The sequence below is a fragment of the Hoplias malabaricus genome, chromosome 2, assembly GCF_029633855.1.
Source record: "Hoplias malabaricus isolate fHopMal1 chromosome 2, fHopMal1.hap1, whole genome shotgun sequence".
Classification (NCBI taxonomy): domain Eukaryota; kingdom Metazoa; phylum Chordata; class Actinopteri; order Characiformes; family Erythrinidae; genus Hoplias; species Hoplias malabaricus.
In genome coordinates, this window is record NC_089801.1 from 42,108,126 (window position 1) to 42,119,759 (window position 11,634).

Below are 11,634 nucleotides of genomic sequence, written 5' to 3' on the forward strand. Positions count from 1 at the left end.
TTTACTCATGTTTTATCTACTTCTATATATACACATTAAAAACGTGATAGGTTTTTATCTCCTTCAAAATAGAACTGAACAAAAAAATCTCAATTAAAAATTGCTTTATTTTTCAGCAGTGAATTCCGTGGTGGTCATCCTTTGAAGTGAGGGGTTCATTATATATATATATATATATATATATATATATATATATATATATATATATATACACACAAAATCTCATTAAAGACCATTAAGTACATTAAACACTGAAATTTTTCCGTTATTTGGTAAGTTCTGTTGTTTCAGCAATAAAGCCTTGCACCAGTGGGTGGCAGTAAAGCATCATGATTCACGAACATCATGATTCCCCACAGCGAAAAAATCCACACAAACTTAACGTGTTAACACAGAGAATCCAACACGTTTAGAGACCAACGGTGTTCCATAGCAGAGAGTAGACTTTGATGAATCCGCATGCGCAGCAGTCAGTCCAGAGCTTGGGTGCCATCACAGTGAATGATCTACCTCCAGTGGTAACTAATATGAATTTGGGTACTGACAAAACACCGCTCTCAGAGGACCTCAATAATCTTATAGGACACGTGATAAAAGCTCTTTTGGGACACTTTTGGATGACGGTGTTGAAACCAGAAACTTTAATAAGAGAGCGATTGCCAGCTGAAATTCTCATAATGCTGAACATGGATTCTTTTAACGAATAAAGTCCCGCTCTCCAACAATTAGAGCCAATCAGATTGCTGGTTATGAAAACTTAGTACAGTCAACTACAACTACAAGACAAATCATTAGGGACTTTATTTAAATGTGCATTTTTTATATGTGTTTTTTTTTTTCATTTTTATTATATTTGTAAATTTTACTTGAAACGAGAAACTGAAATTTTGTTTAGAATATGTAATATTAATATATTTTTTTGAAATATGTTGCAATTGTGTCATTTGACTTGACATTAAATGTTGCTATAGCTATAAGGCTATTTCAATGTGCAGGATATGGCACTGATCATAATGCAAGTTATACATTATATTCCCGACCTCGGTTGAGAAAATGTTCTCTAATTAGTATTAATGAATTTTAATCAATCACTCCGGCCATAGCGTGACTATGGCAAGAGCTACAGACCCTTAGTGTGGTCCGGCGCTGGGCAGTCAGGGTCAAGCTCATACGAGGAATTCTGTGTATAAACTGGATTTTTCTGTGCGTGATTTATTGATTGAGACCTATATATAAAATTAATACCTTGGTTTAGTTTATGACGTTATGTTGATTATGTAACAAAATAGAACGCACTCGTATTTTGTATAAAGCAGACGTTGATTTGTGACCTATCTAGTGCACCACATAGGAAGTAGTTTGTAGGGAGTAGGGAGGAGTAAAGAGCCGATTGACTGGCACCCCGTGACGTCTTTATGGCGTGTGGCTGTTCTCGCGATAACTTCTGAGATGTGCGGCTGATGTTGATGTTGTTTTGGCTCGGATCCGTACGTGGCGTTAATAATAATCACAATAACTGGGACCCCCGTGTTAACGGGCCGCTAATAGGAGGCTGAGGGAGGTTTAAGGGAGTCTTCCGCCCCGATGATGGAGGACTTTGATGAGATCTACGAGGAGGAAGAAGAGGACGAAGATGATGAAGAAGAGGAGGACGAGCAGAGGGCCGCAGAAGAACAACTCTTAAAATACTCTCCAGAACCGGTATTGGTCCGGGCTTCAGGACGGGTCACTGTGTAAGAACACACACCTTAAACAAACTCACAATACTGACCCTCCAAGTTAAATGCACAGCATTAAACACACATAATATAATATAGACAGTCCACCTTAAATACACAGCGTTAAACACACTGTACACAGTCCACCTTACATACACAGCTTTAAAAAACACAGAGTACCATCAGTCCACATATACATAACAATAAAGACGCACAATACAGGCAGTTCCCCTTAAACTACATTAAACCTTCTTGAATACATGGCATTAAAACACACAATACAGGTAGTCCGCGTTAAATATATAATAATAAACACACAATATAGTCAGTCCACATTAAAGACAAAGTATTAAACACACACACACACAGAGTACAATCTGTCCACCATAAAGACACAGCATTAAACACAGTACAAGCAGACCACATGAAATACCCAGCATTAGGCACACAGTGCAGTCAGTCCACATTAAATTTACAGCATTAACCTCAATACAGGCCGTTCACATTAAATACACTACCTTACACACACACACACACACACAAAATGCAGTTTTAAATACACAGAATTGTATGCAAACAATAGTCAGACCTTGGTAATAACACAGCCTTACAAATACACACAAAATACAGTCAGTCCATCTTAAATTCACAGAATTAAATACACATACAATACAGTCAGTTCACCTTTAAGGCTTCCATCGACCTGAACTCTAACATTCCACCTCACATAACCCTGTATTAAATAAACAATACAGTCAGTCTACCCTAGTCTCAGCTACAGACACTCGTCCCACAATTTGATTGGAGAGTCTGATATTTTCAGTGCACGACTCTGTCTTCAGGATACTGCCAGTTGCATACAGATATTAAACACATGTTTTAACTATTCACAAATTAATACGTCCCAATGTGTGTCTCGTGGTCTGCAATTTGTACAAATACAGTTACATTCATAAACACATGTTTTTGGTTTTCATCGATACACCATACATTTATGCGAAAATAAATAAATTTGTTTAAATTTACATGATATAAATATATATAAATTCGGAGTCGCGAATTTAATATGTATTTGTAAATTGTTGAATCTGCGTTTGTGGATCAAGTTACTCATGTGTTTGTCCGTGACGTTCATTTCCTTTCGCGGGTTTTTGGATGTTGAGACTTTCTCATTTCACCCGATCCAAATACAAATGCAGCCTGATCCACAAATGTGGCCAGCAGAATAATCCATAGTTAGGTGGCACTGTTGTTCTCCCTGGTTTTTCAGGACTGACCTGTTGTCAGGGCCGCTGCAAAACAACCCCCTGTAGGCGGGATTGTGATTCCATTGGCTGCCGCAGTAAATGATAGACAGCTAACTCTGGCTGTTGATTGGCTAAGTAAAAGTGATGACCAATGAGAAGCGCATATTCTGTCTAGGAGCTGTGGGGTATCGGCTCCTCCCTGCGGCTGAGGGAGAGCATCTGTCTGAAACGAATCATCCGTTTTAACAATCCAGTCTCAAAATTACGGAACAACCCGTATCGAATACGCAGCATGGGTTTTAGTGTCCAAATACGGGATGATTTTAATGTATTTTATGTAACAACCCTAGTCTCCAGCAAAATTAGGGAAGTTCGACTGGATTTCAACATCGTTAAATGGAGGGCAAAAGTGTTCCATAGTGATCAGCCGCTTCTAACTCTCTGTGATATGAAGCTGAATTCAGCGGCTTGGGCTGCATTTTGTTCGAACTTCCACATTAAATGTAGCGCAAATGCGTCTCCATGTAAGTTGGCCCCACACGTCCTAAAACAACAGTGCCACTCACCGGTGGCTTGTTCGCCTGCTGGCCACTTTTGTGGATCAGGCTGTATTTTTGTACTTGGATGAAATTAACAAATGCACATCACGGAAAACACGTGAGTAACTTGATACACAAGTGCAGATACAACTATTTAGAAATACATTTTAAATTAGACACTTAGACTTTACAAATATATGCCATGTACACTTAAACAAATATATCTATTTTTGCATACAATTATATGTATATGAAAATCAAAAGCTTGTATTTATGAATGTAACTGTATTTGTACAAATTGCAGACCGTGAGACACAGATTGGGATGTATTAATTTATGAGCAGTGTAACATATTTTTGTTTAATTTGTGGATTATCATTTCAGTTAAATACACCACTTTAAACACACATATATTTAGTTAAATATAGCTAAACTGTACCTTTTTTTTTCACCTAAATATTCTTCATCTAAATATTTACGTATTGAACGCTACCATTTCACCTTAAATACACTTCACTTAAATAGCTGTGTTCCAAACCTAGGCTGCGTCTGAGCTCGGCTGTATTTCTCGGCCGCTACGTCAAAAGGCTATTCCAACGTGAAAGACCTTTTGTATACAACCTTCGTTCCGAGATATTTTGAGGATGCAACAGACGTATCCTTCACAACCTTCAGTTCCCCAGAATTGTCTGTGCACATGTGGTGCAAAGTAGAAAAATATGAAATCAGATTTGTGCCAAAAAGAATGGCACAAAAAAAATCTTATGACTTGCAAACAAAATATCTAGCTCTGACGTTTGTGCTCCATGACTTTTGCGTGTGAGCTCTGAGTTCTGCGCATGCTCTCTGAGTTTTGTGTGCGAGCTGCACGAGTTCTGTGCGCGAGCACTCCAAATTTTGTGTGTCTGATCCCTGAGTTCTGTGAGCATTTTTGGCACAAACCTTTGGCGTGGGCGGGTTTTCTCAGGGGGTGCCTTCTCATTGGCTAATGAGCTTTGAGGGACAACTCAGTGCACTGGACGTTGTTCACGACTCAACTGCAGCAAGCGTGTGTTATTTGGCTTTGGGACTCCGCATGTGCCGAATATCACTCATATCAACGCTGCTGAATGGCTCTCATAGAATTTCCCCTTTCCTAATATTTAAACATATAGCCCTTTTTTTGCTTAAACTGCATACTATTAGAACATTTTACATTTTTTGTCACTTCACCAGTTCTTGTTAATTAATATTAATAATACTTATTATTGTAATTATTGCTGATAATGATTAAGCACTCATTTAAAAATGTTTTACAAATAAACAAAAACTAATTAATTTAAGTTTCATCCTTAGTAAACACAGACATCACTGTGCATTTACCTCAGATCAGTATCTAGAGACAAACAGGTTTGTTTTCACAGTATTTTTTTTTTTTTTTTTTTTAGACGAAACTACCTATATCTACATTGATATCGTCGGACTTTGCAGATATTTCAGCGTTTTAAAACAGTAAATCACAGAGAGTATTCGTGTTTATGTAAAATCCCCACTGTGTCTCCGCTGCTGAGCTGCAACGTGAAGTACGCATGTGCAGTCCAAAATACACACAACTATATCTGGCCGGAGACCAGAAAGTGGGAGGGGCGTATGCAGCAAGTGGGCGGAAACCAGCAAGTGCTGGAGCTGCCTCCGGCCTGCAGAGATAACCCTTCTCCACTGAGTTGTCACTTAAAAATTCATTAGCCAATGGGAAGGCACCCCTGAGAAAACCCGCCCACGTGAGAGGTTTGTGTCAAAAATGCTAGCAAAACTCAGGGATCAGGCGCACACAACTGAGAGAGCTCGCGCATAGAACTCATGCAGCTCACGTACAAAACTCAGAGAGCACGTGCAGGACTCAGAGCTCACGCGAAAAAGTCATGAAGCACAAACATCAGAACTGGATATTTTGTTTGCAAGTTATATGTTTTATGTTTGAGATGATTTATTATTATTTTTGTGCGATTCTTTTTGTCACAAATCTGATTCTATAGAAAATGAACAAGACACGGCATTAAACAGCTTCAGAAGTTTTAGGAACAGAGTTTCTTTACCTTGTAAAGTGTAAAATAATCGATTAATTAAAATATTTATCTCTATACCATATTTAATTAATACATTTATTGGCATATTACAGTACCATAGCATGTATGTTGATTTTAATCCCAGTTAAAATGTAAATGTTTAAAATTGAAATTTGAGTGTTTAAAGTTATAGTATGATTTTTAAAAACACTTTTAATATGTAATTATTTTGCGGGATAATTTTAATAATCAAATATCATCTGTTTTAACTTAAATGTTAGTTCTTTAAGGCAGACCGGTGACATCATGACGCAGCCTCTTTAGACTATTCCATTTATGGGATTCATGGGACAGTGCTAACGAGGACACGTCCTACGTCGACCGCAGCCTAGGATTTGGAACACACCTATAGAGTGTAGAGAATATGCAGTCTATGCACTGAACACCTGAAGATGCACCAAAATTTGAGGAAACCCTCTTGCCCGATGGTGCCTCTGTACCAGTGATATACATTGGGCAGGGTTTGTTCTATATAGTGGAACATTGCTGTGAGGATTTGATAGCAGTCGTTCTGCATTTCAGATAATTCAACCCTGGGGGCCTTTACACCCCTGTAGACAGCCAGGCAGTGCACAAGTTGATCTCAGGCTTAGGATCTGAATAAGACTGTTACAGATCTGAGCCAATTTATAATCTTCAGAGTGCTGTGGTGAAAGGGAGATAAGAGATTGTAACTGATAGATGTGAGGTCTGTCTTTAGCTGAGTGCTATCTTCTCCATTCCACAGGTTCGGTCTCAGCAATAAATTTGAGACAGAATTTCCCTCTGCTCTCACGGGGAAGGTGAGTATGCAATGCTTTTCACTGCTTGATCCTTACTCGATTCTACTCAGCTTTTCTCCTTTTCCGTCGGGTAAAATTGGCCCTGGTCCTAGAACAATTTCCTCTTTTAATCCCTGTTTTTTCAAGGTTCCAAGCAAGTAGAGTAGAGACTATATTGTGACGTGTAAACCTTGCAGAATGCTGATTTGCCAGAGAGTGCACAAACTCGCGATCTGTAAAATCTCCAAGCCACAGCAGAGAACATATTTGTTTTCATAGACACACATCGGCAGCTCATAAAATTATGTTGTGATCTTTTGAAGAGGTTCCAACGCTCTTTGGATCAGTGGCCAACAAAAGAATCCAGCAAGAGCTGGACTCTGAAGGATATTTACAATTAAATGGATATGACTATTACACATGGTATATAGTTCAGACAAATCAGTAGAGTTATTCTTTCCTAGTTGCAGAGTTTTAGATATTTCTAATTTTTATCATATTCTATTATTAATGTTTACAGTAATTACCAAGTTATGGTTTTGGTACTCTTTTTTTTTTTTTTTTTTTTTTTTTTTTTTTTTTTTTTTTAATTACTGATGAGTACTTTACTATCCCTTTTGCTGCTGTAACACTATGAATTTCTCCACTGTGGGACTAATAAATTATTACCTTATCTCATCTAACTGATGATGAAGCTGTGTTCAGTCCCAAACAACAACATACACAATAATTAAACTATTACCACTGCTGTTACTGTGGTTTCCAAAGCCAGCTGATCCTGTTACAGATGGGTGGACCAAACAGAATAAAGTCCATGTATCTAGGGGCAGTGAGTACAGTGTGTGTGTGTGTGTGTAGGTAGCACCAGAGGAGTTTAAAGCCAGCATAAGCCGAGTGAACAGCTGCCTGCGGAAGTCTCTGCCAGTGAATGTGCGCTGGTTACTCTGCGGTTGTTTGTGTTGCTGCTGCACCCTGGGCTTCAGCCTATGGCCTGTTATCTGCCTCAGCAAACGGGTGAGTGACCCCGACTGACCGGGATAATTACAGGTGGGACCCAGAAGAGGGTGTACTAATGTGGGAAATGCATTGCGATTTTGGCCACTGGAATTATTTTCAGACCAAAAAAATGTTTATCTCAACAAAGATGATCTGACTAAAACAGCACAGTTACATTTACATTAATAAAATCAGGGTGCAGCTGATTTATTTATCTACTTGGTAATATTTTTGGTCCAGGTTAATACAAGTAATGGAGATTAATTCATTGTCTTGTGTGTTCATGCTGTTGTCATGGACATTGAATTTTGAGGCATGTAGAGTAACTCATATGGTAGTGAAGTAATTATAGTGCATTCAATGTATTTTATGCATGTTTGTTTCAATTTAGTATTTTTTTGCTGTATGTTTCCTGAATCAGTATTTCAGTTCAAACTGTACAGTAGGGGTTTATGATAGAATGGTCATTGAGTGTACAAGTGAGTAAAGAGGGTGTTTATTTTTTATCCCTTTCTCTGTAGACACGCAGATCCATAGAGAAGTTACTTGAGTGGGAGAACAACCGGCTCTATCACAAGGTGAGTGTGTTTGTCTGGGTCCAGTGCTGATGATACTCAGTAAATCAATCTCACTAATCTGCTGCTCTTTTTCAGCTGTGTTTGCATTGGAGGCTGAGCAAAAGGAAGTGTGAAACCAACAACATGATGGAATACGTAAGTTCAGAATTAAGTTCTATACATTGATGGTACGTTAACACTCAGTAGGTGTGGTTGTAATAAAGTGAATCCTGGGGCAGTGATAGTAGAACAGATAGTTGAGGTTTTTTAGCACACTTCATCCATCAGTATCATGTATTCATGTGCAAAGTTTCATGTAAGGAACTGACCATCAGAATCTGGAACACATTTTGTGGGAATTAATACTAAACACCATGTATGAAAGAGTTTATTTTGAAAGGCTTCTTACCCGCAATGAAGAAGCAAGTTACTTTGTTGTTCCAATTTGAACCAGTTCATGTTCCATAAAGAGGCTGCCTTGCATGGGGGGGTGGTCATTGGCCATGTTGCTACGATGTGGCTAATTGGAAGTTTCGGTATAACTGGTGGTTGCGTGGTTATTGGTAGGTAGTTGTGGTAGTGATCCCAGTTGTTGGTGATAGCTGTGGTAGGTGGTTATTAAAATGACACTAAGTGGTTGCTATAATGTTGGTGGTGGTTGTTGGCAGATTTCTAGGTGGTTGCTGTTATGTTCCAGGTGGTGGCTAGTGTGTTGCTAATTAGGATAGATATCAGTTTAATGGCTGTTTGAAAACATGATAAATTGTTTGAGAATTTTTCTGCTTGCACCTTTAGATGAATATCTGTATCTTATTTCAGTATGTTTTTCTTTTTCTTTTCTTTTTTTGTGCAGGTAATCCTGATAGAGTTTCTACCCAAAATCCCTATCTTCAGGCCGGATTAGCGATTAGTGGCTGTGCTCTGCCTTATGGTGCCTTTCTCTGGTACTGTCACTGTCTCCATGTGCCCTCGGACCCCAAACAGACTACAGACTCTCATCCTTATATATATGCGCCACTTATTACTCACTCAGTGTTCTGCGGAATTCAGAGCATTGTTTACACCCTCCCGGACCTTAAAAATGTAAATTTGGGCACTTCATATGCAGCAAGAAACTGTAACTATAGCCCAGGCGAAGCTAGGAGGAGTCCAAACACTTCTTAAAAACCACCTCTGCCCCAAAACTGGAAAACATCCAAATGTTTTAAGACTTTTGGACCTGCACCTTTTATTCGCACACTGCATTCAGCCACTACTGGAGCAGCTAGCAACAAGCTAACCAAGAGGAATTATTCCACAGCACAAGGCTTGTTTGCTAGCCACGCATTAAAGAAAGAATTGGGGAGAGAAAATTAAAATTACACTTTCCCTTCTTACCAAAAATATAGTTGGTTAGCCTGTGTGAAGTTAGCTTTACATTACACCTGAAGGTAAAAAGCTGTTGAATGCTAGTGTTGCCTATAATGGTGAAATTTAGCACAATGGCTGAACCACCAAACATGTTGTAAACTGTGGATGTTTAGTAGACTGTTGTATACATTTTTGACAGTATATTACACAGCATTAGCTGTAGAAATGGACAAAAGTATGTTAGCATGCATTTTAAAACAATGGTAACATTTACATTTTTATTTGCTAAGCTATAGTGTAACGGGATATTTCTCACCTTTTAATAATTTGTTTATGTGTTTCAGAATCATTAAGTGATTTACTCTATTTTTGACAATTTATTTGTGAATTGTTGCAGTACTTAGCATAGTTACAATCCCTTGCCTCATATCTTGAAGGCTAGTAATTTTTTTCTGTACTTTTGTCTGTTTCTAGATATGTGTCAGAACACTATTTGAGGTAAAATGTAATTTTAATACAATGAAATTAGTGCACATGGAATTAAATTATATACAGTGCACATAGAGCTTAATGGTTAGCTACATTAGCATTGCAGAATTAAAGAAGCTAACTTCAGACAATGTCTGACTGACCATGTTTAGGTTAAGAAGGGAAACTTTTCTTAAAGTTTGTTCATACTTTAAGTGGAAATTCCACCATTTTATTAAAAATTATTTTTATTTTTTTATAATTCTCCTATAATTTGAGTGTTGTCGAATGTAAACAGTAAAGAAATGCATTTTAGCCTGAAATGGTTGATTGTAGAGAAACTTTTCAGTTATGGTGCATGGTGCCAGGAGTTTCCATGCCCAAAACACGTTTTATTTCCACAACCTGTATTGACCTCTACAACCTGAAAAAAATAATATGGAATGATGTTAGAAAATACTGGAAATCCAGGATGTTTTTAAAAAAAATACATTTAAGGCCCAAAGTTTTCAAAACAGTTGTAAAACAATGTCTAAGAGATCAGCAGTGAATTATAAACCACTTTCTCAATGGAGCTTCCATGAGTGGATGTCTGATTCCATTCACCTCCACTGTGAACAGTTCTTAATTAATAGGTTTGTTTAGAACACATTTCACATGAAAACAAAGCAACATTCAATCACGGTTTATTTCTCAAACATTCAGTTATGGAATATATTTTTTTTTTTTTTTTTTTTTTTTTAAAGTCAATGGAGAGAGATATCTGAAGCGGACTACTGAGGGATTAGTGGAAGAAATTAAATTGGGCCAAAAATTGGTCATTCTAGAATATCATTACTGCTCATGAAATCCCAGAGACAATCACACTGGCAGTGGTGATTAAGGGCCACACTTTGACATGGATTAAAGGAGCAATCAATCATTTTCACCAGCAAAAAAAGTAGAAGACAATGTTAATGTAGTTTTTTTTCCCTTTGAGATGAAGTATAACTAGCTTTGTCATTGTTTTATCCCTTTGTGCTATATAAAGTAGGTCCCCGAAATGGGAGCAGCCATATTTTAAATGGGTTTAGTACACACACTCACATCCAGGCCACTAGGTGTCAGATGTAAGGCCTGTTCAATAAGATGAAGAAAAACCACAGGAGAAAATGACTGGTTTGTCCTTTGAAAATACCACAATTTGGAAAAGAACAACTTTTCTAAAAGGTCCACATCATAGCCAGGCTTCAGTGATGCAGCACAGAAAGATATTTTTCCCTTGTCCTCTTTTTAAATGTTATTTTTAGCACTGTTTACCTGCTTTGTGAGAAAATAGAGATGTTTTCTCACTTGATTTTTATTGTTTTGGGTCCGTCCTTGAGCGATACCTGGTGAAAAATCTTCACTTGTCTGAGTGTTTTTGAAAGAAATGGAGAAATATTGTATCTATATAAATATCTCCCTCCCCTTTTAAGGTCTTTGTTTCACTGTGAGGAAACAGAGAGACATGAAATACCTGATGTGGATTATTCTAGATTTGGTTTTATATATTATTATATAATTTTTTTTGACTGTGACAAGTAGGTTGAACATTTTAGCATGTTCAAATTTTACTTTGAATCTGAGGTCAAATTTGTTCTATTTATCTTGTGTTATAAGCTTAAGTTATGTCAAAAAGTAAATTCAAACTACAACATGCAACTCTAAAATACCTAATCCACAGTGTATATGTATGTGTGAGAGATGTTAAGTTATCCTGAAATATCCAGTTTTTTTTCCATGCCTATGACGCATTCAACCTTTTTTATTTTTTATTTCTTTGAAGATTATATAAGTACGGTGTATGTACAGTAATAAAATACCCCTAAACTTACTTACATTTGAATCTGAACCTGATCATGAAATGAGTGA

The 11,634-nt window shown here is 37.5% G+C and overlaps 1 protein-coding gene across 1 annotated transcript; it reads left to right on the plus strand.

Moving 5' to 3' along the window:
* Positions 1-1,328: 1,328 nt before the first annotated feature.
* Positions 1,329-11,596, plus strand: chic2 (cysteine-rich hydrophobic domain 2). Its single transcript, XM_066659673.1, has 6 exons — positions 1,329-1,733; positions 6,337-6,391; positions 7,229-7,384; positions 7,888-7,944; positions 8,020-8,079; positions 8,777-11,596. Exons 1-6 carry the CDS (start codon positions 1,585-1,587, stop codon positions 8,825-8,827), a joined length of 528 nt encoding a protein of 175 aa, XP_066515770.1. The 5' UTR covers positions 1,329-1,584; the 3' UTR covers positions 8,828-11,596.
* Positions 11,597-11,634: the final 38 nt, after the last annotated feature.

Excerpts from the sequence above, each read along its gene's own strand:
- chic2 (XM_066659673.1), top strand. The coding sequence starts at position 1,585 with ATGATGGAGGACTTTGATGAGATCTACGAGGAGGAAGAAGAGGACGAA. Across the intron at positions 6,392-7,228 it reads CCTCTGCTCTCACGGGGAAG|GTAGCACCAGAGGAGTTTAA; the intron begins GTGAGTATGCAA and ends GTGTGTGTGTAG. Across the intron at positions 8,080-8,776 it reads CCAACAACATGATGGAATAC|GTAATCCTGATAGAGTTTCT; the intron begins GTAAGTTCAGAA and ends TTTTTTGTGCAG.